Source organism: Hemibagrus wyckioides, linkage group LG22 (assembly GCF_019097595.1).
Source record: "Hemibagrus wyckioides isolate EC202008001 linkage group LG22, SWU_Hwy_1.0, whole genome shotgun sequence".
In the NCBI taxonomy this organism is placed as follows: Eukaryota; Metazoa; Chordata; class Actinopteri; order Siluriformes; family Bagridae; genus Hemibagrus; species Hemibagrus wyckioides.
The window spans coordinates 7012556-7038272 of NC_080731.1; the positions used below are offsets into that span (position 1 = coordinate 7012556).

General features: G+C 40.2%; 2 protein-coding genes across 26 annotated transcripts in view; one reads left to right on the top strand and one right to left on the bottom strand.

Moving 5' to 3' along the window:
• Positions 1 to 20: 20 nt before the first annotated feature.
• Positions 21 to 4761, top strand: si:dkey-174n20.1 (uncharacterized protein LOC796174 homolog). 2 transcript variants are annotated; one of them, XM_058374470.1, is made up of 4 exons: positions 21 to 408; positions 1581 to 1823; positions 2744 to 3046; positions 3352 to 4761. In XM_058374470.1, exons 1-4 carry the CDS (start codon positions 288 to 290, stop codon positions 3609 to 3611), a joined length of 927 nt encoding a protein of 308 aa, XP_058230453.1. In that variant the 5' UTR covers positions 21 to 287; the 3' UTR covers positions 3612 to 4761. The 2 variants fall into 2 exon arrangements, with proteins under 2 accessions (XP_058230453.1, XP_058230454.1); XM_058374471.1 differs by having other exon boundaries at positions 21 to 158.
• A 298-nt stretch (positions 4762 to 5059) lies between these two features.
• The window catches only part of camk2b1 (calcium/calmodulin-dependent protein kinase (CaM kinase) II beta 1), a 58969-nt gene continuing 38311 nt past the window's right edge, over positions 5060 to 25717 (bottom strand). For 5 of the 24 annotated variants that reach the window (XM_058374451.1, XM_058374443.1, XM_058374450.1 and 2 more), the window contains 10 exons: positions 25557 to 25594; positions 22156 to 22188; positions 19857 to 19925; positions 12620 to 12668; positions 9348 to 9470; positions 8313 to 8504; positions 7825 to 7900; positions 7620 to 7714; positions 7111 to 7345; positions 5060 to 7001 (listed from right to left, as the gene is read on the bottom strand). In XM_058374451.1, coding sequence (XP_058230434.1) covers positions 7113 to 7345; positions 7620 to 7714; positions 7825 to 7900; positions 8313 to 8504; positions 9348 to 9470; positions 12620 to 12668; positions 19857 to 19925; positions 22156 to 22188; positions 25557 to 25594 — 908 coding nt within the window. In that variant the 3' untranslated portion in view covers positions 5060 to 7001; positions 7111 to 7112. Of the gene's footprint in view, positions 7002 to 7110; positions 7346 to 7619; positions 7715 to 7824; positions 7901 to 8312; positions 8505 to 9347; positions 9471 to 10298; positions 10392 to 12619; positions 12669 to 16378; positions 16424 to 19856; positions 19926 to 22155; positions 22189 to 25556; positions 25595 to 25717 lie in introns of all 24 variants that reach the window. The other 19 variants (XM_058374457.1, XM_058374467.1, XM_058374462.1 and 16 more) reach the window with 10 other exon arrangements.

The following is a 25717-nucleotide window of genomic DNA, read 5'->3' on the forward strand; positions in this document are numbered from 1 at the left end:
TGCAATCGAGCCACACTAACTCTACTGCCGTTAGCATTGTATCGGTTCAACTCCCTGGCGCATTCTAGTGCCTGGGATGTCATTACAGTACGAGCTAAAAAAACGGGAAGCTAACTAGCTTATGAAGCTTGGATGGAAATATCTGGGTGTTAGTCATAGTGAGTTATTTATTTTTGCATGGATCTGTGACACTTTACACGCGAATGTTTTGCACGTTTACTCCGCTAGCTGTTAGCTAACGTTGGTGCCTAGGCGTTTAGATAGCTAGCCAGTTAGCGAGTAAGAAAATGTATCATTTGTATACAATTCTCGCTGCACTTTTGTCTTTCCTGGTAACGAAATGGATGAAACGCAGGAGGTACTGCATGGATGTAAAAAGACTGGATGGAAAAACGGTTCTTATAACTGGTAAGCCGCTAGGACTAATTGACAAAATGGCCGTATTTCAAATTATTGCCTACGTTCTATAGTCGCGCACTACGTAGGGGGTGAAATAATGACGTAGGCACTCTAACTAGTGCACTTCACTTTCAGTAAGGAGCTGTTTTAAATCCAGCCATTGCTGTTAATCATTTTAGTTCAATTTTTCTTCAATTTTCGTATTATATAGTATTATAAGTGTCTCTGAAGGAACCAGTACAAAGGAAGAATTCATCATTATACTTTTCACAAATACAATATTTGCCTTTGATCATGTTAAATACTCATTAAAGATACATTCCTTCATTTCTATGAGATACACTATATTGCCAAACGTTTTGGGACACTCCTAAAAATAATTGAATTCAGGGGTTGGGCTCGGCCCCTTAGTTCCAGTGAAAGGAACTCTTAATGCTTCAGCCATACCAAGACATTTTGGACAATTTCATGCTCCCAGCTTTGTGGGAACAGTTTGGGGATGACCCCTTCCTGTTCCAACATGACTGTACACCAGTGCACAAAGCAAGGTCCATAAAGACATGGATGAGAGATTTTGGTGCGGAGGAACTTCAGAGTCCAGACCTCAACCTGATAGAACACCTTTGGGATGAATTACAGCAGAGACTGCGATCCAGGTCAAAAGTGGGACATCTGCCTTTACATGCTGTTGAATTTAATATGGAGTTGGCCCGTCCTTTGCAGCTATAACATCTTCAAGGTTTAGGAGTGTGTTTATGGGAATTATTCACCATTCCACTAGAAGCGCATATGTGAGGTCAGGCACTGATGTTGGACGAGAAGGTCTGGTTTGCAGTCTCCGCTCTAATTCTTCCCAAAGGTGTTCTATCGGGTTGAGGTCAGGACTCTGTGCAGGTCAGTCAAGTTCCTCCACACCAAACTCACTCATCTTTATGAACCTTGCTTTGTGCACTGGTGTGCAGTCATGTTGGAACAGGAAGGGGTCATCCCCAAACGGTTCCCACAAAGTTAGGAGAATGCAAAATGTCTTGGTATGCTGAGGCATTAAGAGTTCCTTTCACTGGAAATAAGTGGCCAAACCCAACCCCTGAAAAACAACACCTAAATTTAATGATTTCGAGGGGTGTTCCAAAACTTTTGGCAATCTCTAAATGGAACTGTTGATTTCTTTCTATTTTCAGGAGGTAACTCTGGCATCGGTAAAGAGACGGCCGTGGCTTTGGCCCTGAGAGGAGCTCGAGTTATCCTCGCCTGTAGGGATGAAGACCGAGCCAGGAAGGCTGTGAGGGAGATCAAGAACCGGAGCCGCAACATGAACGTGCTCTTCATGGAGATGGACCTGGCCAACATGAGATCCATCCGAGAGTTCTGCAAGAACTTCTTGCAGAAGGAGAAGAGGTTGGATATTCTCATCAATAATGCAGGTGAGGACGGTGGAGAGTTCACAGAGCCTTTCGACGACATTGTTGACACACTGGATTTGATGTGTAGTTGTAATTATTTCCCACTAGACCAAGAAGCATGACGGTGTATGTAAACTTAGTCAGTTGATGTGAGAAGGACAGTTTTTAAGTGGGTTTTTTTTGTGCTTGCAATTCATCTTTCAGGCAGCAGATGGCTCTAAAATATTACAAACCGCTCCTTTTTGTGCGTGTGCTTTTTTTCAGATGATGCTGTTAGGGCATAATCACTATAACAGTTGACAGTAATGTAGAACTTAACGAAATATACACCGATCAGCCACAGCATTGTGAGAGATGAAGTGATTAACACTGATGATCTCCTCATCATGGCACCTGTTAGTGGGTGGGATATATTAGGCAGCAAGTGAACATTTTGTCCTCAAAGTTGATGTTAGAAGCAGGAAAAATGAACAAGCGTAAGGATTTGAGCGAGTTTGTCAATTGTAACGGCTAGACGACTGGATCAGAGCATCTCCAAAACTGCAGCTCTTGTGGGGTGTTGCCGGTCTGCAGTGGTCAGTATCTATCAAAAGTGCTCCAAGGAAGGAGCAGTGGTGAACCGGCGACAGGGTCATGTGCGGCCAAGTCTCATTGATGTGAAGGCTGGCCCGTGTGATCCGATCCAACAGACGAGCTACTGTTGCTCAAATTGCTGAAGAAGTTAATGCTGGTTCTGATAGAAAGGTGTCAGAATACACAGTGCATGACGGGTCAGGGCAAAAGGGGGACCAACACAATATTAGGCAGGTGGTCATAATCTTGTGCCTGATCAGGGTATCTGTATAGCTGATGTATGTAATGAAGCTTGTTCAGATTTTCTTACAGTGTATAAAAAGCTGTGTGCTAGTCCTGAACTATCCTGTTTTCTTCCCTCTCTCCAGGCATTCCCAGTGTCCTGGACTGGACCGATGATAACTTTTCCATGTGCTTTGGCGTAAATCACCTGGGTCACTTCCTCCTGACCAATCTTCTCCTGCCACGGCTCAAGGAGAGCACGCCGAGCCGCGTCATCAACCTCACTTGCTCCAGCTACAAGTACCAGAAACTGGACTTCCAGGATCTGAACTACAACCTGTTCCCTTTCTTCACCTACAGCCGCAGCAAACTGGCAAACATCTACTTCACCCAGGAGCTGGCTCGCATCACGGAGGGCAAAGGAGTCACTGCCTACGCTGTGCATCCTGGTGATATGAATATACTCTCTCTCACACAAACGTCTGTTAAATATAGTCCACTCCTGTGCAAAACTATCGGCACCCTTCAAGAGAGTAATGTTTCTGAAGGGTGCAAATATTTCACTGTTGCCTGTTCTGGAACAGGAGCTATCCATACTCTCTATAAAGACTAGAGCTATATACACAGGCACCATGGAAAGGAGTCGGATATTGTAAACGTTAGGGTTCATGTAGATATTTCCACTTCTGCATATTTATATAATCATGTCATGGCAGTAGGTGTGCTTCATCTTTACCTCTCGTCCTCGTTGCAGGTTACGTGCAGAGTAACTGGACGTGTCACTACTCGTTCCTGTATCAGCTATTCATGAAGGTGATCATGTTTATGTTTTTCGTGTCGTGCGAGGCGGGGGCACAGACGGTCGTGCACTGTGCCGTATCGGATGAGGTCACGGCTCATAACGGGGGCTACTTCAGCGACTGCAGACCCGCCGCTTTAAAACCTTACGCCAAGGACAGCGGTGTAGCCAAAAAGCTCTGGGAGGCCAGTGAGAGATTGGTCAAGCTTGCCTGATTCAAAAGAGCTGCCTGAATATCTGTATATTTGTTTTAATTTGTATAAATACGATTTATTTATGAAGTGTGTGCAATTTTTCTTGTTGACATGACTGTAATCTGTCTAAGTCAAATAATAATAATATAATAAAGAAACCGATCGATGAAACATCCACAGAATCCTTTTAGTATTTAAATCTTCATTTTTATTTAGAACACTTGAACACATTTCCTTAAGTCAGGTAACACATAGCAAGTTTGTAGAACAGAGCAACGATAAGAGTAAGAATAATCCGAGAAATAAAAGAGTATATCATCTTATACAGGAACCCAAAACTGACAGCGGGCTACCGTGAAGACTTCAGAGCAACTAGGTGTGAAACGGAAGAACGGCAGGGAATCAGGAAAAAGAGTGTAACGATACGGTACTGAAACAACCGAGTCGAGTGTTGGCGTTGTCAGTGCAGGTAATATTACTACACGATTCTCATCACGTGAAACCTCTCTGCCGTTTCTCGTGCCTCTTCCGAGCAGCTTGAAAGCGAGCACCTCGACCTCCCTGATGAATAAGACCGACTCCACAGGTCAAAGTGTATTAAGCACAACCACTAATAATTAACTTCAGTGTCTATCCGCAATTATTCCACTTCCTGTTCATTCAGATGTCAGCCACCTGCACTGACAACCTAGGAGCTTGAATACAAAAGCATGCCTTGAAATATTATCACCAATTATTATTATATTATATATATATATATATATATATATAATCTCGATCTCATCAGTGTTATTACACCTTTCGTTCATCCAGAGACAAAAATATTTTTATGCACTTACAAAGCTTGGAAAATAGATAAGAGAGAGGTTTAGTTAACCAGCATTCAATAGAAAATGAAAATAAGAAAAAAGAAAAGAAAAGAAAAGAACGAGGATTAACACCAAACTTCGTGTTTGAGTGACTTGTCATGCAAAGAAAGTCCGGCTAAAACTCTAGTAAACTGCCGCTTTAATACTGTGTGTCCTGTTTAATAATAATAATAATAATAATGTGCATCACTTATTTTACATGATTATTTTCAATGGTAAACACACAAAGAACATTAATACATTTTACATGCTGTTTTGTTGTTATTTTTTTGTTTGTTTTAAATACTCAAGGAGTGAACTGGTGGGGGTATTTTTATTATTTTTTTTTGTATAGCACACATTAAAAAAACAAAAAAAACAAAAACATATGTACTAGTCTCATATCACTTTGTGTCAAGACAAGAGACAAGATGAGCCATCCAGAGTGGGACAAAAAAAAAAAAAAGGGGGGGATCCACAAAGAATCAGCTCGAGAATACACCCTGGCTCGAAGCACAGCGCTGGAGCCCGAAACAGATAACCCAGCATGACTGCCTTCTGGGGGTCGCTCCAGTTCACGAATAGGACTGCTTTTAAAATGATTCAACCGTAGGATCTGTAAAAAAAAAAAAAGGGGCTTCGGGGAGAAGAAAAAGAAAAAGAAAAAGTGCCCATCGAAGCTTATTGATAATATTCACTAAAGCCTGATATTGTCTGTAAAAGAATGAAAATAATAGTGGAAAAAAAGTGTACAAAGGACAGGAGTGAGATAAAATACTTAAATAAATAAATACATAAATAAATAAATACAACCTGAGGACACAAACGATGAATAACAAAAGCTTCTCTCGTTCCCCTGATCAATAGGCTTCTCTCACCCTCATCCGCAGCTCTAACAGCCCCGGCTCCTCTGGACATGATATACATGCGATCTGTCTTAAGTACACTTCATGTAAAGAGAATTGAACTTGCGAAATCCTCATATTAGAAAAAAAATTTTCCCTGACGTATCTCTTTGATAAGTTTGTCGCTCGACAATACCTCATCCTCAGATCATCCCTCCTCTTCCAGCATCGCAACTTGCTTTCAAGTACAAACACGCCCCTTCGAAAAGAAAAACAAAAACGTGAACAAATCATTTGTTATTTATATATATATATATATATATATATATATATATATATATATATATATATATATAAATATATATATATATATATATATATATATATATATATATAGAGAGAGAGAGAGAGAGCTATATTTTTCGAATCTTACATTTAACCTTAACCTTAAGATATATACTTATAGTTAAACACAACAACAACCCTTGTGACAAAATTAGAAATGATATAAAACAAAACAAAACAAAAGACCAACCTCGCAGCCTGAAGTTGTGTCGAAATGAATGAAATTTCAGATCTTTACTCAAGAGGGTTTCGCTACATCCTTCATCACTTAATAAGCCTGAATAAACCGGATGTTTAGCCATGCATCAGCTTTTAGCTGGTACAAGGAAACTCATGGTATGTGTTGTTTGTGCTGTTAGGACAAATGCAGGCTAGAGTGATATGTAGCACCTTTAGCTGGATTATGGCTTACAATGCGATTTGAGCTGGCATGCTACTGATGTACACACACACACAGTCTTTCATACAGTTCAGTAACTGGCTCAGCTGAATATGGAGACATGTCTGATGGGCTGCTTTATTACTGGTCAGTTCCAGAGCTGCTCAGATCGGTTTTGGAGTATGTGACGAGAAGTGAGCACAGAGATACTTTAGTGATATTATTTAGCGATTCTTGATGTTAGCTCCTTTGCGATCGGATAAAAATTGATCCGCCTAAAAAAAAACCAAAAAAAAAACCAGGCGTATGAGCCGATTCAGGAGACGCTCTTTTCACGTTGTTTGAAAAGGGAACAATGAAAGACTGGAAGACCCCAAACACATCGCTGTGTATCACTCTGTTTAGCTCTGCCCCTACACACACACACACACGCACGCGTAGTTAAACTTGAATCATCCCACACCAAACACTGTGCTTCAACTCGCTGCCTCTGTTACTATAGAAACAACCACCGTGGATACACCGAGTGCCATGCTATCTATTTAAAAAAAAAAAAAAAAAGGGCTTAACTCAGAAACCACTAGCATTCAGAATATGAACTGTACAAATAACACACGATTGCTTCTGTGTAGTAATCATATTAATAAACGACAGTAATAATATCAATGATTAATATGAATTAGAATATTAAAAATGGGTGAACACACGGGCTCGTCATTCACACCGAGACAGCGTGACACGTCACGGACAGTCAGAGATCACCTCACTCGGCTCATTAACACACAGCACGGTGTGGCAACACAGTGGGAGGGGGAACAAGGGAGGGGGCGGGGTGGACACTGCACAGAGACGTGATTGACAGGTGAAGGGCGGAGCCCAGTGTGGAAGGGTCAGGCACTGACACTGGACTTCCTATCCTTCCTCCCTCTCCCTTCCTTTCTCTCTCCCTCTCTGGCTGGATGCTTTTCTTGCATGTCGCAACAACAAACTGTCCCTGCAAACAAACACACATGAACAACTGCCATGACGCTTCATCAAAGATCAGTATCCAGTGGAAAATAAAGATAATGAGGGAACATCCCTGCAGTGTTTTTTACGCTCACCTTCACTGCAGTGGAGCAGCAGGAGCTCCCGAGCAGTGGAAATGGACATTCTGCCACTTGGAGTCCCGGCGATGCCACACCCTTGTCTCCTCCGACTGGCTGCTGCGTGGCCGGCCCTGACCATCCACGTACTGCGTCAGGCGGATGTAGGCTATGCAGGCAGCGTCTTCACCGATCAGGTGCACGTGAGGGTTCAGGATGGTGGTGTGGATGGGCTTGCTGTTCTTAGACAATACTGGATGAGAATGAGATTACATAAAGCGTTTCAATCCGAAATGTATTACAGATTATTTCAAGGTGGACTTAAGCTGCATCTTGTCTTGACTGTAGGCTGGACATAAATATAGCTTTTTGTTAAAAAAAAGGTATGTCAGAAGAAATAAAGCTGTGGAGGCCTGCTTCCTGAGGTAGTTGTTGGATACAGAGGAAACCCAGACAGACAAACACTTTATGTAAATACTAGATCCCACTTTTAAGGAGTTTTTATTACAGAAATTTAGCTCACTCACAGTTGTCGAAGTAGAATCTGTGGAAGTCCATGCCCTCCACCAGATTCCCCAGAGCCTCTGGCTCAAATGAGGTCAAACCAGGATCACAGATTTTCCTGGACAAAAAACAAAAAAGGAATAAAAGATGTACTCATTAATCCATCACAACTCTGCCCAAAATGGATATCACACACCCACAATTCTAAACAAATACTTAGTGACTTACGCATAAGCTTCAAAGTCTCCATTGTTAATGGCCTCGATGAGCTGTTCGGTGATTTTAATGATCTCCTGTTTGCGTGCTGTCAAAGAAAACAGGCAAGGAATATCAGGAAACACATTCTCTTTTTTTCCTCTCGAACTCACACACACACACACACACACACACACACGCACGCACACACACACACACACACACACAAAGCCACACAATGAGCTTCGCGCTAGTCATGAATCACCTTTAAGAACATTCACTTCTTAATGCATGGACCCTGTAAGCACCAGCACGTCAACCATGATGCTTCAACACACCAGCTTTCCCAGTCACACACTTGCAACTCTAATGGTCACAGATCCCTGATATCTCAGAACAACGCACTTTCTCCAGCATCCTCGAGAAATCAGTCAACCACGTCAGGCGCATGTTAGTCTGTTAGCATTACAGGCAGCGTCACAACAAACAACGGCATGTAACTCTCTATGTAAAGTACTCACAGTGTAGTGCAGGCAGGGGGCTGGAGGAGGACTGTGGGGGAGGAGGGGAGGATTGGGAGGGGGCGGTAATAGGGTTTGGAGCTTGAGCAGGGTTCGGGACACTGTGTGGTCGACTGGGTGTAGCTGAGTCAGCATCGGCCTGGGGGACTGAACTCTTGCGCACGCTGCTCATCAGATCTGTCAGGCGCGACACTGCACGGTTCGGCAACAAAGCAAATGTTTGGAAGAACAGGAGATTGGATGGAAAAGGAAGAAATGATGAAAGGAAAGAATGACAATGGACTAGGTAACAAGGAATCAGATGCAACATAAAAAGGCTAAAACAGCAGAAAAAGGGTATTTAGAGCCCAGGTTACAATTTATAAAAGCTTAAGAGTTGATATGGAATGGGCATTAAATCATAACATGAGGGACAAATTGTCAGCGTGCCTAGCTTTGTATTTTGGTCTCTCTTAACTTGGCGTTATACTTCATTTTAACTATGCATATGTGTACGTAGGATGGCTGTCCCACATATCCCACGATTGTTTGGTGCATTAGTTAAGTGACCTCAGAAATGAGAGCTATGCATGATGATCTAATACAATGTATATGATAGCAGCAGTATATGATATGCCCTGCTGTGCACCATATATACTGTACAATGGATGTGACTGTATTACTGTTTATATGGTGAACAACGTGACAGCAATTTAAAAGAGAAAACTTACATTCAGAGCAAACAAAACTTCAGATTTCCAACTTGGAAAACAATTTTTTATTTTCCAATTATGGCTTCAGGGTAACTCAGGGCAGAACCATGTTGTCCACACTCATAGGATGAGACATGATTGCAGCAGCAGACTCAATGCACCAAATAACCTTGCCCAAATAGTTGAAGTATGAAATCCTACAGGAAAGCACTGTTTGTCCTTGACAAGATAATCTTCCAAATATGCAAAAAAAAAATGTACCAACACCACCTACTGTGAAGCAGCCATGTGCGCACACATACATATAGTTACATGTCCAGTATAGCGCCATCCTTATACTTACTCTGCATGGGAATGTTGGGGGTTTGGGGGGTGGGGGAGGGGGTACTGGTGCTCCCCTCACCATCAGCTGCAGGGCCTGAGGCCTTGCGTACCACACCCAGCAGGTCCGAGAGCTTGGTGGAGGCTGGGAGGGCCAAGAAACGAGAGAATGGGGAGGGAGGCAGAAATCAGAGAGAAAGAGAGAGGAGTCAACGTGAGGGATGAAGGACACAGACATAGACACAGCAGTGGAAAGGTGAAAACAGACAAGAAACCTTCCGGTGCCATATGCATTAAACCGCTTACGCTTAAGTGCCGATCAAATATTGCAGCGATAAATGCTAAAGCCATTATCATACTACATATACATGATGATGTATCATGTAGTCATTTGGATCTTTGCTTGTCTTCAAAAAATATTGCTATGATCCACATGGTGCAACACCAAGAGAAAAAGCGAGGCAGTACAGCACCATGTGACACCCCGTCCTCTACCAATTAAACACAGACTGTGTCTCAAATCACATCCCTATGGTCAATTATTGAGCACTAACATTAACCAGGTAACTATTATGGTTAGTGTTTTATTTTAAAATCCTCCATTACTGTTTGCATACCAGTCTTTGAGATCCTCTAAAGTACATAGTTTTGAACGCAAGATCAGTTTTCAGACGAAACACGAATCTCTAAAATGCGATTTAAAAAAACCAATTCTGAATTTGTTCACTTCTCAACATGCTGATTTTTTTTAAAAAGAAAATCTGCACTTTTATTATTATTATTATTCCAGAAACAAAGATTAATGTAGTAAAGGTTAAAGTTAAGTATCTACAGTTTTTAATCACCCACAGTCATATGATCGACTAAAATGATATGAACACACACACACACACACACACAGGATGACAGATTAGCAAGGGGAAATGAGGAATCGAATTAGGCCAAGGGTCATAGTAGACAATGTGTCACTCACAGAAGACAGGAGGGACAGGACCCTGAACTGTGTGGTCTGCCTGGTAGCTGAGATTTGACTGCGTTTGACCTGAGCTGTTATCAACACTCTTTCCTGTGGCCCACCCCACCAGCAACACAGAGAGATGAGAGTATAAATAGACAGATTATGGACCCGTGATGGTGTCACCTACTGTAAAGAGCCACCAGAAATGGAAATGTGAAACACTCAATGAGAGAGAGCAGAAGGAAAACATACTGTAATGTATGTAGCTGTAAGCAACAACCAGGGCTATAAGACACCAGGGGGTTTTGGCAATAACAAAGTGGCCACCAAAGTTGAGGATATACATGTACAATTATTATTCATCCACATGAAAACATAAGCAACAAAGACACTCACCAGCCAGTTTAATAGGAACACCTGTACACCTGCTCATTCATCAAATTATCCAAATCAGCCAATCATGTGGCAGCAGCACACTGTATAAAATCATGCAAGAGCTCCAGTTCACACCAAACATCAGAATATGATCTCAGTGTCTTTGTAGGTGCTACATGGGCTTGTTTGAGTATTTCGGAAACTGAGCTTACACCTGAGCATTTTGTCTCTAGACTTTAAACATAACGTACGCATAAAAAAACGAAGAATATCCAGTGAGCCGCAGATGTAGGCAAAAACACCCAGCTGATGCAACAGCTCACAGGAAGCCTACATTAATTCAGACAACACACCCTTTATAACCACGCTGAGATGAAAGCATCTCAGACAACACATCAGTCTTGAGGTAGATGGACCACAACAACAGAAGACCGCATCGAGGAATCTGCTACAGTGGGCACAAAAGAACGCTTCAGCTGATTGGATAATTGGCCGAATAATTTAAATGAGCAGGTGTACAGGTGATGCTATTAAACTGAATGAATAAGCTTACAAGATTCTTCCATGTGAAACTATAAAGTTATATATGCTATATATGAAAAAAATATCTATCACTCTATCTCTCGATAGATAGATAGATAGATAGATAGATAGATAGATAGATAGATAGATAGATAGAAACTGCAACCCATGTTGCTGAGGATAAAAAGCAATAAACTGTACTCTAAAGTACTATATTAGAAACATAAAAACTATTATGAAGGGTGTGACTTTAAAAACATGAACACTTAAACACATAAGTAAGTAAATAAAAAAAAAAAAAAAAAAATGAAAGCAGGTAAGAAAAAATAAATAAATAGAGTAAGATTAAAATAAATAAATAAATAAAGATAAAATATAATCAATAAATAATTTTTATAAAACAACATGGATGCACAATATTCTCTCAAACATCAACACATGATGCATCATTTTACACGTATTTTCAGAGAATTTTATTTTTGAAATATCAATTATTTGAGCCACGCTGTTGAACGAAATATCAATTATTTGAGCCACGCTGTTGAACGAAACTGCGCTATAAAAGTTCAACAACATTACGTTACACACCCTATGTAGCGCACATGAGCGTGTTGGTGGTTTAAAACGATCCCTTCATGAGAATGGGTTGCGTGGTGGATTTTATGTGACTCCCGATTATTGTAAACAATTCTACAAAATATAATTGCTTGTGGTAAATAATAATAATAACAAAAAAAAACCCCACAATCTGAAACAATAAATGTTTATATTTAAAATGATGACATAACCGCCTGTAATTTGTCCTTGTTGATTAAAAAATGATTACCATTAATTAATATTCAGTAGAACTGTAAGCCTCAAATAATGAAAGCACAAAATGAAACATGTAAATGCATTGCTGAATGAATCTGACAGCCCTATAGAGACTTAAAAGAAGAGGATCACACGGCAAAAACAGCAAAACATGTAATCAGTCAGGTCCAATCAAGTGTCTCCTATGCTTCTACAATGATCAAAAATGGAAAGCACCGACATTATGAAAACACTTAGCCGTTATACAAGCAAACTTACGAAATATGACAGGTAATCATCCAGAGAAGATATTCACAATAGATCCTTATCATCTATATGAATAATGAGCATTCAACAACACTACAACACAACCAGTGCTGCTGCTGTCACACCCGTGACTTATGCACACTAATCCCAACATGGGGCATGTATCCTTCAATCAATCTCTCTCTCTCGCTCTCACACACACACACACACACACACCCTTGCACATTGCATGCACTGTAAAGATTGGGTTTCGCGATTAAATGTTTTACAAGGCAGCTTTTAACCTCTCTCTCTCTCTCACACACACACTCAGAGTCAGTATTTCCCATTAAAGTTAAGTATAGCATTGTTTTCCTTTCCCAGCTCCTTCCTACTCTCACCTTTCATGTCTTCATCCTCCACTGTGGCACTGCTGCTGTCAGACGATTCCTGGGGCAAAAAGAAGAAGAAGGGAAAAAAATACTGTTAAAAAATAAACTTGAGCGTTCATTTCCGCGAGGTGGGAGGGTGACATAATCCTACGTGCACTCTTACAGCAAAACACGTGTATACTAAATTAACATCTCGACAACAAACCTCCAGGGATCACATACAATTAAGTGTCCGCTGATGCGTGGCAAACCTCATTAGAAGAGTTGCAACATGCTTGTTATATATCCACACACACACGCATATTAAACAAACACATTACACACTCCAAAGAGAATATGACTCTGGAGGCTCAACACTATTTTTCATGTTGTAAATAGGGTCTGCTTAAAAAAAAAAAAAAAAAAAAAAAAAAAAAAAAAAAAAAAGTTAGTTACAAAGGCTATAACTTGGAAGTTACTTTTATTCATCTGTATTAAAACAAAGTTTTATAAACACTTGATTCAGGTAACCAATTAATGTCATTTAGAAGTACACTTCTGGTTATTTCTATATAAATATATGCTCAGTGACTCAAACCTGCTGATTTCCTGGGATTTTCACACACACACATAGTCTCTAGAATTAACACAGCCTGCTGTGAAACCCTTCAGTGAGCGGCAGTTTTGTTGATAGAAATGCCTTGTTGATCAGACGGAAGAAAGGAGCACTCTTTACATCCATGTCGAGTAGAAAAGCTCAAATAATGCACAAAAGATTGGACTTTAAGGTAACCAGGTTACAGCAGTAGAAATGTGGTTAATCATTTGGACTGTATGCATTGGCTGCTGTCACGTGATTGGCTGATTACCAAAAACTGTACATTTTTCAAGCTCTTATTCATTCGTAGGGATAAATGAGGTTGCTAATTGTCTCTAAGTGGGCAATGGAGGCTCAAGTGGTTAACGCTCTGGGCTGGATCGGGGGTTCAAGCCCCAGCATCACCAAGCTCCAATTCAGCAAGGCCCTTAACCCTCTCTGTATCATATCTGCCCTTGAGCTCTGACCCCAACTTCCTCAGCTGGGATATGCGAAGAAAAGAATTCCATTGTGCTGTAATGTATGTGTGGCGATAATAAAGGCTTCATGCCCTCAGTTCTTCTTCTAACCAGCTCTTGTCACTTGCAGTTTGGCTCATGGCATGTGTGTGGATCACATTGCTATATAATATATTTGTTCTACTTGTTTCAGGTAACACCCCACATCATGGGATCCTTACAGTTTGACTTTCTGACACTTCACAGCCCATTTGCACAAACTGAGAAACTCTCTATTCTAATGCTGCGTGTTGCTCTTGTGCTGTGATGCTCACCACTGCTGCTCTTGGAACTGTGGCTTTATGCTGGGATCTTGTCTAAGAAAATACCGTCACAGTGTAAAAGCTACATTTGCTGCACTCGAACAAACTTCAGCAGAAAAGCACAATACTAAGCTCCAAGTCGGACTATTTTACCTAAACTGGTCAATTTCAGGAATGTGATTCGGCCGATATTCAGTAACCTGCGCTCTGGCTCTGGTGATATTGCTTAAATACTCTCTGACCAACATGACAGCTACAAAGCAATGGTATAGTGAGGAGACTTTTAATAAGCATTTTTAATAAACATTTAATAAGACTTGTAGCGAAAGAGCTATTCAGCTAATATCATAGTAGGTTTGCTTAAAACATCAAGATCTGTTGTAAACCCAAGCAAGGAGATTATAAGCTCTTTATGAGCCGAGCTAGTTCAAACTAGGCAGTCCTGTACGCTCTGGCAGGACGCTTGTGCATAAATTCGACAGATGATGTAACATGCATGTAAATGGGAGATCTCAGTTCGCCTCAGCGATGAATTTATTAGGACTGATGACAATCTTTGTGTGTAAACATAGCCATGGCCATTTATAATCCTGTCTGAGAAATTAAACGGTCTGTAAAAAAAGGATGGAGTAACTTAAACTATTCATTGGCCTCCTTTCGGCTTTCCTCAGCAAATAATTACACGCAAAATTGAGAGGAGAAAGAAAGAACAGCGTGTAAAAGATGAAAACACAATGACATATTGATGCCAGGAGAGCAGGGAGGAGGTGGAGGTCATATGAGAGGAGAGGAAAGGAGAGGAGGGAAGGAAAGGAGCTTCTGTCATGGCCGAGCTGCAATGATCATCAAGGACACTCACTAGAAGCTGCTGTAAATAGGCCAGCTGAGCCGTCAGTATCTGGGACGGTATGATTAGATAATCCCGAGACTGCCTCTTTTCCTTCGTTTTATCATCCCAATAAACTGCTACACCTCTCTGCAAGAGAGCATGGAGCGATGAAAACAGCCTAGCACTGACAGGCTTACAGTGTCTATTGCTCAAAACATTATTAGCAACCAAAATTAAAATGAGTAATTCAATTGAGTTTTCCAATTATTATTTTTCAAAACCAAGTGACTCATTATTTGAGGATTAATAGCTTGTGTTGAGCATGTGGTATTTGCACATACGCAGATGATTTGTTTATACAGCAGGGCAAATCCTATTTAATGAACTAGTTAACTAGCTATCATCATGCAGTTTTCACTCCAGCTGTTTTATCATTATAATTGTTTTTTTGTTTTTTGTTTTTTAAAGAAAAGGTCAGTTCCAGTTAGGGGTCTGAACTAGAAATAAACACTAAAAAGTATACGACAAAACAATAAATTCACTTTGCCTGGTCAAAATGAATTGTGTCCAAAAATCTCATCCAAATGTGACATGAATCCGATAAAAGAAATATATAAAATGAATAGATGGTATAAAATCATTTATTTTCGAACTGATCTGATTTAAGCGTCCACAAAGGCTCCATGTTGTGAAGGAGTGGGTCTTTGTGAAGCGGCACTATGAATTATTTAGGTCTGTTTGATATAAGGTTAGAATATAAACTGGATTTTATCGGTTGGGTAGGTTTGACCTTTCGGGGTCAGTCATGTGAGGGATGAGTAAAAATTTGTGGAGGTTTTGTCTGATTATTAAAGCTTCACCAGACACGTAAAGGTTAACTGTATGCTCTGAAAGCCAACAGAACCGCATGCTCGGATCTACAGAGGCCTGTCTTTATCTAGACCATTTGCATTCTCATACCTGATCTGATATCAGAGGTTATTAAAGACATTCAACAGCTGAATGGAAATGTTCTGGATCAATAAAATGTAAAGGGAATTTTTTTTCCTCCGACTATTCTGCTACATTCTCTTTAATTAATTAGGACAGGAATAACAAAGTAACCTAAAAATTTCCTCACGGCAAAATAATGAAGACAGCTTCTCGGGAATGTCGAATGAGAGACGCAATGCAGGTTGAAACGGTGCACTTCTAAACATCGCCAGGAGATGGCCGCTTCAAACAGTTCAGCGGATCTGAACGCAGACTCTCGGCGAGGAGACGCCATGATTTCTATCTCTGCCAACTGTTGATCTCCATATCTCACACACCTTATGTACAGACAAGACCTCTCGGTTTCAATTCAAGAGCCTCTCAGAATAATACATGCTTATGGATACTGAGCAACTACAATGACTTAAACAGGCTCTAACAGGCATGCGAGGAGTCACTGAATGTCACAACAACACCATATCAGTGCTAATATTGCACTACATTTTCACTCATGCTCGCCTGAGATGCAGCGACACGTCAGAGGAGCAAAAATCAAATGCACATGAAAATCAAACAGAAAAAAAAGTGGAGGGGGAAAAAAAAAGAGAAGCTTGTTTGTGGGGGTGATACCTTAATCCCATCCAATGGATTATGTATAACAGTGGTCTGAGCTTCCTAAAGACACACAAGAGGAAGAGGATGAGGGATGTGAAATAAATGGAGGAAGATGAGAGAGACAGAAAGGATAACAAAAGAGAAAGAGAAACGCTCCAGGAACAGTGAAATCTTGTGGAGGTGGATGGGTGTTGAACATTGTCAACCCAGAAAAAAAAAAAGAGGAATAAAATACACATCCTAACAAAGGGTGATTGAGGATATGTCAAAACTTTCAGTCTTTTTATACATCCTAATTACCGCTGCAACTATATTACAGGCTTAAAGCTTTAAAATAATCTCCAGTCCTGCAACCCCGGACACTGGATTTGATTATGGTGAGAGATTTCTTACTCCTGCCGTGACAGAAAATGGCAGAGCAGGATCAGTTTTGTCTCGGTTAGATCGATCTAGGAAACAGTTCTCGCGTCAGGGATCATCTCCTTGCTGTTCTTTTTTCACCAAGCCCCAGGAAGTAACATTTCTCCAGTGACCAATCAGCAATTAGTCGCCTCCTGCATTACGATGTTGTCATTGTCATGACAACTGTCACTATGGGCAACCGCCAACAGTGATACCTGGGGGTGAAGAGGACGTTTTTTTTTCTGGCTAAAAATAAACAATTAACAAACATTATGCATTCTGGAGTCACATCTGAAATCACTACATGCATCTGCAGGAAAAAGAAAAAAAAAAAAAATTAGATAAATATCAGATCTCTCTGTTGCACTGCAGATCAATGAGGCATTCCTAATGTCCTGGATAGAAGATGGCAGTTAGGAGAGGAGCTGCTGTCTTATTGGTTGCCAGGCAGCACTGGAACTGTGTTTGTAGCTCATAAATTTCCTAAGCCTCCTGGCATCCAGTAGCTCTGACCTCACACCCTCTGCCTCCATCAGCACGCGTCTTCTTCAGCCCAAATGTCTGGTTTAAAGCCGTAGGAAGGGTCAGCCGGGCAAGTCTCTGACCATGACTCACTGCATGGCAAGTAGGTTTGTTTTATACTACAGAGATTTCGAGTGCTCAAATCTGATTGGTCAGAAATTTTCCATAACCTGTTTTGTCAATGCTCTTGTTCTAATATGTAAGACTTGTGGACTGAGGTACGGTGAACTAAATCTGAATTAATCGTTAAGAATCATTGATATGGTTTTCTGTAAGGAGATGTTTATGTTTCATTTATGGAAGGAGTCTCCAGTGTCAGCATGGAAAAGTATTGGGTGACTCTGCACTTACTTAAGTCACAATCTTGGTTTTGTTTGTCTTTCCCACTTAAAAAACACGCTGTATCACACCCTGGCATGTTTCACTGCTTACATGAAACGTCCTATACATACTGTAGAGCTCAAAGCCAAGCTATGGGAAGCTAATCAACTGATCCTCCCTCTAAAAGAGGGTTTTCAGAACAAAATGGAAATTTGAAGGCGCCATCATTTCATGTGCTAGTTTCAGCTTAATGTAATTTCCTGGCTTTAAAAGATATTAATATTCAACACTAGCTTTTGTCTCACTTATACTAAATCTAAGGAGATTTCTGTGTTACTGGTGTGTTACCTGTTCCAATCCAAGACCTTAATAAGTTTCTACCCAGATGTTTCAGATTCAGTGTAAAAAGTCTGTGACTTTCCAAACCTTGTTTTTAATGTCTTCTGTTACTGATATAAAAATGATCCCTGCTTAACATTGCCTGTGTTCTGACTTCAACCATCACATCAGTAAAGGTATTTTTTTTCCGTTTTCAAATATGATAATACAATAAAATACCTGTTTCATCTAAGCGGGAGACATCAACAGTGCCAGATATATAAGATTTAAATCAGTTAGTTAAGAGTGATTTAAGTATATCTAGGGAACAGCTGGAGTCTGAAATGCCTGCATGTTTTTCTGTATAGGTTGAGAAAACCTATGTGCACCAACAAGCAGGCAAAGCAACACAAACTCTCTCTCTCACACACACAGCATTAAAGGGTAACTATGAGAGATCCTAAAAATATGCTGATATATTGCGCCACGTGTTGTAGCGGCTGTATGAGTCTGAGTGCTAGTCATTCTTCCGAGCAGAGTTCACTCCCTGATACTCACGCATGAGTCTTCCAAGACTTTGCAGCAGCATGCGTGTGTGTGTGTGTGTGTTTGACTAAACGCACTTGCTCACAGTTCCGCGTTCACCCTAAAAGACTCCTCTGCATCAGTCCAGGCCATCTGCATCAGCCACTGCAGCAGACCGTTACACATTCATTACTGCAAACACACTCGGTATCCAGCTGCCTCTCTACAGGCCAGAAGAGAGGCAGCTGTAATATTTAGTAATATTTATTTATATATCCATTACTTTTCAGTGCAGTTCTTGGGTATGCTTTGCTGATGTGGAATTTAGCATAAATGAAAACGAAGGGTTGTATCAGCATGGGAATAAGGCAAAGATCACTACTGTCTCTGGAATGAAGATACACATTTAAAAGGTCTAGCAGTTTCTGAAAAACACCCTGACACAAACCCAGCATCCCGATTAGACCAAGAGATCCGTTGGGTTTTGTTTGTCCTACCAGCAATGATACATGCTGCAAGTTCAGTGTCCAGATGGGCAAATCAGATTTCACTTCACACTTGGCTTTTACCTTCTACCAGTTCCTCGCTCAAGTGCTTCTAACCTCATTCATGTCCAGATGAGATTTTCCAAAAATGCCGTATTTTCCCATCATGGAGTCACATCCAAAAAAAAAAAAAAAAAAATCACACTACAGCAACCTTCGTTTCTCCACCCAGGGGATGCGGACAGCACTGAAATCCCTGTGACTGGAGAATCTGCTCTGCTGTAAACACACTGCATCGCTACCTCTCCTAGCATCTTCATAACCTTAGAATGCACAACAGCTATCAGAAGATCACCACACTGCTGTTCGTAACTTTTACGTTTTTCCTTTACAGCACACCACCATTCATCTCAGCTACTCAAACATGATTGATTTCATTTTGTTTGCTTTTTAATTTTTTACATAATATGAAATTTTTGTGTCCAAAATTCTCACCGCTTAATAAATGCCATGATACTATGCACATTTCCAACCATAATTCCTCTACCCTCATAAGAAGATGCAAGGATATATACAGACACGTGATCTGATAACATGTCTTCCTGGTGTCACAAATAGCTACATCACCAGAGACATGAATCTAAAATATCTTCTCACATTATTCTCCTAGAAAATGAGAAAAAGCTAACTAAATAAAAAAAAAAAACAAAAGAAAAAGAGAGAGAGCTAAGGGATTGAGAAACCCACACCAAACTCACAAGCAGGATAAGGAGAAGTGGAAAAAGGCTTAAAAATAAATAAATAAATAAATAAATAAATAAATAAATAAATAAATAAATAAAATAGAGAAGGGACAAGGGGTAAAGGAATAGAGTGACAGAGGAAGGAAGGAAGGAAGGAAGGATTAGAGAGGTAAATACCAGTGCAGGAGAGGGAAGGTTTCCTTTGGGGCTCGTGACTATGCTGTTTTTGGTGCTGTTGGTCTGGGGCTGTGCAGGGAAACACAACACACACAGGGTTAAAGAGGAAACAGGTTTAATGTGATGGAGGAAGAGGTCAGCATGCATTTCATGTGTCGCTCAACACAACCATACACACAGATCCCAATCAGTCATGTGTGTGTTTTTCAATCATGTGTGTGTATTTAAGATCTAAGATAAAAAGTTCTTTAAAGCCAGTGATTTGAGGGAAAGAGAGGTTAGTATAAACAACATGTCCGTGATAAAAATGCTTTTCTTGCTAATTATACTTCAGAAATCCATTAGGCTCATTACACATAACAAGGACATAATTAATCATATTCTGATGCGTATTTACTCTGGCCCAAATAAAGCTTTCTTCTTGCTTCACTTCCAACACTCCCTTTCCCTCACAGTCTAATATTCAGAAAAATAAATTCATTAATGAATATTTTAATTAAAAAGAAAAAACAACACATCATTAGGGAGGAAGACAGATGCTGAGAGAAGATGTCGACAAACCAACAGAAATGAATGAAAGGACAAATAAGCAGATGCTCATTTATTGCAAAGTCAGCTCTTTCAAGCACTTCCTGAAAGCAGACTTTCTGCGGCTTGGGAGAATGTAGTGGACACATAAAGCAGAGAGAGAAGAATAGGGGTGGAAGAAAAATAATAATAATAATAAGGAAATGACCGGCTCAGACATACATGACTGGACACTGAACACAGGGATGCTGCATTCATCACATAACAACAGTCTGCTAGATTAGAAACAGTACAAGGATGCACCTTACTTCATACAAAGTCAGGAACTAGTTTTAATGAACACACACACTCACACACACACACACACACACACACACAGCTATGCAGATCGAGGGGGAGATGTTAATGGTATCTATCATGGAAAGCGTGTAAGAAACATGGAGCAAGATATTAGCCCAACTGTAATAGAAACAGTAAACTGGGCTAAGCTGCTGGTTTACAAACATCGGACATTGTTTATAATGGTGCAGTGCCTACCATTATTCCCCTGCATTTCCTTAGCGCTATACACACAAGTTTTGTGTGTATAAAACTCACACTCACTACAGCTGCAATAAAATAAGCTTAGATACTTAGCACTTAAGTAACTCTATGCTAATGTGCACTTTATGGACTGCTGTAGTTAAGTGCTGTTAATTTTGTCCGCTGGCAAAAAACGGATGAAAAGCTTTATTAAAGGCTGTGAAGGCTACACACAGTAGTGAAAATCTGTAGCAGTAAGAAAATCTGATTTCCTTTCTTTAAAAATATATTGCATAACGTAGTTTTTATAAAGTACTTTATAAATAAAGTGTATTATCGTTATTGCTTTCTACTGTAGGAAGCACGGAGGAGGTAGGAGGTATCTGGCGTCTGATCTTGAGCTGGATCCTGAGCTTGGGTTACTTCTCGTGTCTGCTTGGGTTTTGTCTGGGTTCTCTGGTTTCCTCCCACCTACCAAGATTTCAAGTAGGAGGACTGGGTCAAATAAATAGGTGTGAATGAGTGTGTCAGTGTGTGTATGATGCCGTGTGATGGACATTTGGTCTCATGGATATTTTCCATCCTTTGGCTCAGTGTTAAGAGGACAGGCTCCTGTTTCTACTGTGACCCCAAGCAGGATAAAGCGGTTACTGAAGCAAAGTGAGTTTTATCTTCTGTTATAATAATATTATTTCCCAGGTTGTATTATGTCATTAAACAGTTGAATCCATTTCGCTCATACACACACACACACACACACACACACACAGGGCAATACTGAGCAATCATATGCAGACCAATAAAGTCAAAAAGATTTTTGGAAACGGTCATGAGCAGCCAAGTGGTGAGTGCAGACCCGAGAGAGACGTGGTAGTTACTTCATTTAAGAGCGATTAGGAGACGAAGGTGGCGAGAATGAGATACGCTTAAATGCTCAGCTGAGTGAGGAAACCTGAGTAACAAGCAGAGGGCATCATTAGCCATTTATGAAGTGTGAAGTTCTTCTTACTTGAGTATAAGACAGAAGGTTTACTGCTTATTCACCAGAGCAAACAAGAGGAAAGTGTATACGCCACAGACACAGAGAGAAAAGCGGGTAGAAAGCAACTGCGTGAAAACCTGGATCGTCATGTCTTCAGGGTAGAGGATAAAGGACAGGTTCTGGTTCAGGTGGTAGGCTTGTGAACAGGCAAATAGGGGAAGATGAAAGATAGGATAAAGGATAAAACAAATGAAGTAACGTTCTCACCATGTACTGAACAGTCGAGCTTGACTTCCTCTTCTGGAAAGATGAAAAGAGGGAGAAATTGTGGTGAATCTTTTAATAAATATTCTAAAAACAAACGTCTTATCCAAGGGTCAACTTCGAGTAGCTTCGATTAATGGCAAACACATCCATCATTAACTGAAGTAACAGGAAACTCAGTGGGAATTGCTCCACACATGTCTGAAGCGCCTGGTCCGAGCCGGGAACGGGAGAGTGACGTGACGGGAGCACTTAGCCTCAAGACAGTAAGGTCCTTCAGGGTTAAAGACGAGGTAATCGGAAAGAGGAAGTGGAGAAAGGAATGAAGGAAAGGAAGAGTGTGCAGTAAATAGGTGGAGACGTGGAAGCACAAGGTGTTTTACTTCGCGGAGAAGCAAGAACAAAGTGCATGCTTTAGCAAGAAAGAGTGAAGTGCTTCATGTGATGTACTTGTGGCCAGAAATGAAAAGTAACGGTTAAGATATGAGGGATCAAATTATTAACTACAGATGCAGGAAAATGCAAAATGTCAATTTTTTTAAAAATAAACTAATATTATCTAGTATAATATTTATTTACTTCTCATTTACTTATGTGAGTGCAACAGGCAGCGTAAATAAATCTGTTGAAAGCGAATTATGTGAGGGGAACAAAGAGTATTTATTTATTTATTTACTTTTCTTTTTTTTTTATAAAGGAATTTAGGTATTACACTACAACTATTTTAATTTTTATTTATTAATAACAAGCAATATAATAAAAATAATTATATATTTCTTTTACTTTTCTGTTCAGGCCTGGTATTTCCACTAATCACGAGCGATCATGGCACTCCATGGTTTTTAGACCATTAAAAGCTAAAAATTTTGACATTCAGATACAGCTTTTGTAGGGGATGAGAAAAAAAGAACAAAACCATTTTTTTATTATTATTATTTGCATTTATTTTAATTATTATAATTTTTATTTCTTTTCTTTTTTATTTTATTTCCTTGCCTAATGGTGCTGCATGTTGTCACTCCAGCTAAACGGGAGCCACACCTGAATCAATTCATTTATCATAATATTCTGATAAAAAAAAAGAAAAGAAAATATTTCGATGTAAAGAAAGAATTTTTTCCAGTGAAAAAAAAATGAATATCAAATCGTTGGAAAAAGGTTTTTAGTGCGCATCCCCTTTTGTACATCTTTCAGTTGCTGAAGCAGCAGAGCAAAAGATGCTTTACATTCGAATGCAGGGTTACATAAGCACCGACGCTGCATATCTCTGAATATAAAGCATGTCTGATCAGAAATGAATCAGGACGTTTCAGATCTTTGACAGGCGTCTGAGGAGAACCAAGAGAGGAGCTGGTGCAGCTATGGATAAACCAAGAAGAAGAAAGGAAGGAAAGCAGGAGTCATGAACAGAGAGAGATAGAGAGAAAGCGAGAAAGAGAGAGATGATGATGATGTTTGTAATGGCTGATGGAGGACACGGGGGAGCCTGTTGCTAGGCGATGAGAGGAGCACAGTGATGCTATTTCTGGTCACAGAGTTTCCAGGGTTCAGACTTGTGGCTATTCCTGGAACAGGAGTCATATTCCCATCTGAACTAGTTCTTCTCAACTGGCATGTGCACTTCTCTCTCTCTCTCTCTCTCTCTCACAGCCACACGCACATAAACACACAAACGGCTTGTGCAGGAGCAAGGTGCATTAGTGTAACAGGTGTTCATCAGGGATGTGGGGCAAAAGGTCAATAGTTGCTAGGATTATAGACCTAAAGTGATTACAGTAAATGAATAGCACGCATCCAACTTGTAGCCTTTTGCGAGTGGGTGTGAAGGAGGCATAAAAAAATAATTAGACGAGGATATTCCGTCCACAAGAAGTAATTTGAAATGCGAACGTCGTCTTTTTGGAAAAATGTTATTCCAGATATCAAAATTCCCTCGCTTACATTACAGCCTTCCTCATTAAATCCTCCTAGATACCACTCACACTCACACACACATACGTTGAGATGGAAATAAATCTTCTAATTCATTTCTTTACCTCTTTCCGGCCATGCCATTGCCTTTGTGATCTTGTTTGGCAAACGCTCCCGGATGATTATAATAAGCATAAGAAAATATTGGGCGCAAAATCAACTTTGAATACTTATCACCAAAACGAATGTCTGGTGTCATTTGCACTGGAGCTTATGCTGGATAACAAGTAATGAAAGTCACCTAAAATCGATATTGTATAAATATCTGCCTTAAACCGCATCCGGTTCTACAATAATGTCTCATAGACATGACTACAGCTGGGTTTTAAAAAAATCTGAGGGTGTGACATGCCGTTAATATGAGGACTGCTACTCATGTAAACACAGGAAGAAATATAAACACGAATTAAATCACTTAAATTAATATAATGTTAAATTCCTACGTTCTCTTTTATTAATTAAAAATCTTTTAAAACGTGTTTATATTATACCACACCCATGTTTCGGTTTATATCTGCAAAATGTACTCATTTTCTTTAATAGCTGGTTTATCGTGAGAGGATCCTCGTTGTATAATCTGACATGATGTATGCGGTATCACAGAAAGGCTGGGGTTGATGGAGGCGGCCATGTAGGACAACCACTTTACCTTTTTCCCCCCCATCATGATTTGGTTCCTTCTGAAGCTGGAAGGTGTATTATGTGTTACAGATTAGGTTTGGCAGATAAATCAGAATTTCAACCTGTATGTAAGTGATGCTCCTGCTATTTTACGAAAGGCGTGTATCTTAATTATGTCACCTATCTAAAGACAGACTTTCATTCCTCTTTATTTACATAAGCCTAGCAGCTCCAGTGCAAAACTAAGGAACCAAACGTGGACGTGAGCCCCCGGTTCGGCCGATCGTCTACATCAGAGGTAAGAAAGGTTCTTTGTTATTTTATTTATTTAACTTCGGCTTTCCTGTTTTTAGTTTTCAATAATACATAACCCTGCACTGATCCCATCTATAAACCTGAACTATTGTGCCCTACAGGAAATAAAGCATAATGCAGGGAAGCATTAGTATGAAGAATAGCCAATTAAGTGTCGCACAGTGATTTAGCTCTGTGTTTATTTCTAAATGCTGGGAACAGAAGAATGGGAGAAAGGGAAAAGGTCATAATTCTGAATGCTGAAAATACTATAACCTTTTCTCTCCATCATTCAGACTTGGCACAGACACACAGACAGAATGTGACATTAGGTGCTTTGCAAACAGTGAATTATCAAAACAGAAAGCAATGATGGCGTAACAATCAGACGTAGGGACACACATCAGCTATATGGACACTGACACGGAGGAGGGGGTGAAGGGAAGCGGCAGCAAAGACACTGACAGATCTCTGAAAAGAAAAAGGAAAAAAAGTGCATGGTCGGGAGGACATCTTACCTTGACGTCGGCCTTCTTATTCAGCAAACTCTTGGCTGCTGCAATAAGAGACAGGGAACAGAGACAGAAGTTGAGCAGCCGGTCAACAAATTCACCTCATGTTATTATATCGGAGAAATATAATAACATAGTACACAGTCAAAGAGAACACGCTCAGTTTC

What these genes read in the sequence shown, in the direction of transcription:
- si:dkey-174n20.1 (XM_058374470.1), top strand. Translation starts at nt 288, where the DNA reads ATGTATCATTTGTATACAATTCTCGCTGCACTTTTGTCTTTCCTGGTA. An exon ending in AAAAACGGTTCTTATAACTG is followed by an intron (nt 409 to 1,580) that starts GTAAGCCGCTAG and finishes TTCTATTTTCAG; the next exon opens with GAGGTAACTCTGGCATCGGT. An exon ending in TATTCTCATCAATAATGCAG is followed by an intron (nt 1,824 to 2,743) that starts GTGAGGACGGTG and finishes CCCTCTCTCCAG; the next exon opens with GCATTCCCAGTGTCCTGGAC.